The sequence below is a fragment of the Dipodomys spectabilis genome, unplaced genomic scaffold, assembly GCF_019054845.1.
Source record: "Dipodomys spectabilis isolate Male_0828 unplaced genomic scaffold, ASM1905484v1 ptg000234l, whole genome shotgun sequence".
Lineage (NCBI taxonomy): Eukaryota > Metazoa > Chordata > Mammalia > Rodentia > Heteromyidae > Dipodomys > Dipodomys spectabilis.
Window position 1 is genome coordinate 19,005,554 of NW_024870911.1, and position 1,722 is coordinate 19,007,275.

Genomic DNA, 1,722 nt, shown 5'->3' on the forward strand with positions numbered 1-1,722 from the left:
ACAGAGAAATAGATGGAAGTTGGCACACTAAGTAAGATAAGGTAGACTCGGACATAAATTATACATTTTCTCTTACGTGAAATAGCTAGAAATAAAAAGACAAACAAAAACATAAAAGCAAAAAGGACATTTTTGGAAAGTGAGGGGACCATAGATGATTTTTGAGGAGAACAAGACCACAGTTCATTGTATACATGTATAAAAATACTCCTAATGAAACATTATTTTGTACAATAAAGATATACAAATAAAATTTTATTTAGAGATAAAAGGATTTTGTATTGCTGCTTAACTGATAGAAATTTGAGATATGCCCTTTGAAATATAACATGACTTCTCTGAGAGATTTCTTTTAGATAACAAATAAAGGGGTTTTTAAATTTTTATTTATTTTATTTGAACTCTGGAAGATCACATGATAACTGAAGAGCAAATACATGTATGTGTATAAATAATAACCAGTGAAGTAAAAAAATGTGGGGGAATAATCCATTATTAAAGATATTGGCATTATTTGAGTCTCTTCTATTTGTTTCACTTTCACAATGAGATAATAAACCATTCATTTTTTCAAGGAGACCATTCTGTGTGTGGTATCAATGAAGGCTTTCTTCACTTGCTGATTCCTCAATGTATAGATAAAGGGGTTCAAAAGTGGAGCAACTGAGGTATTGAGTACTGAAATTCCTTTGGAAAAAGATACTCTTTGTTTGACTGATGGCTTGACATACATGAAGATACAGCTACCGTACGATAAGGCTAGCACAATCATGTGAGAAGAGCAGGTGGAAAACGCTTTTTTCCTCTGGCTAGTGGAAGGAATCTTTAGAATCGTAAGGGCAATAAAAGTATAGGATATTATCACCATTACCAATGTCACCAAGAGTGTCACCAAAGCTGAGACAAACCCCATCATCTCTATGAGCTGTGTGTCTGTGCAGGAGATCTGGAGGAGAGGCGTAGTATCACAGTAGAAATGATCAACAACATTGGAGGCACAGAACTCAAGATTCAGGCCTAACAGGAGTGGTGGAAAGATCACAAAGAAGCCAGCAAGCCAAGAGCTGAGGACAAGTTGTGTGCAAAGTTTGTTGCTCATGATGGTTGTATAATGCAAGGGCTTACAGATGGCCACATACCGGTCATAGGACATAGCTGCCAGCAGATAAAACTCGGATGCTCCAAGTAGGAAGGCAAAAAACACTTGAGTGATACAACAGTTATAGGAAATAGTTTTGTCCCCTGTTGCCATAGAAACTAGCCATTTAGGGATGCAGGTTGTAGTGTAGGAAATCTCTAAGAAGGAGAAATTCCTAAGGAAAAAATACATGGGGGTCTTCAGATGAATATCCACCAGGGTGAGTGTGATGATGATGAGATTGCCCGTGATGCTTAGCAAATAGGTCAGAAGCAGGAAGACAAACAGCACAACTTTCAATTCTGGTTTATCAGTCAAACCTTCAAGGATGAACATTGTTATTCGTGTATAGTTTCCCATTATGACCCACTGACTTTTAGTAGGTCTGAAGAGAGGGAAAAAACGTTACCTCTGCAGTACAATAGCAATGAAAAGCAATATGAAGCGAATATCAATATCAAAATCTGGATGCTTCAGAGAGTGCACTCCATTCCCCATTCATGTTTTTAAAATGGCCATACCAGGAATGACATAGCTCATATTTGCAGATCATCATCAATTTGCAATTCAACTGGATAATAATC

General features: G+C 36.8%; 1 protein-coding gene across 1 annotated transcript; it reads right to left on the minus strand.

Moving 5' to 3' along the window:
* Positions 1 to 562: 562 nt before the first annotated feature.
* Positions 563 to 1,510, minus strand: LOC122124196 (olfactory receptor 6C74-like). The gene has a single exon (XM_042698906.1). It carries the CDS (start codon positions 1,496 to 1,498, stop codon positions 563 to 565), a length of 936 nt encoding a protein of 311 aa, XP_042554840.1. The 5' UTR covers positions 1,499 to 1,510.
* Between the last annotated feature and the right edge of the window lie 212 nt (positions 1,511 to 1,722).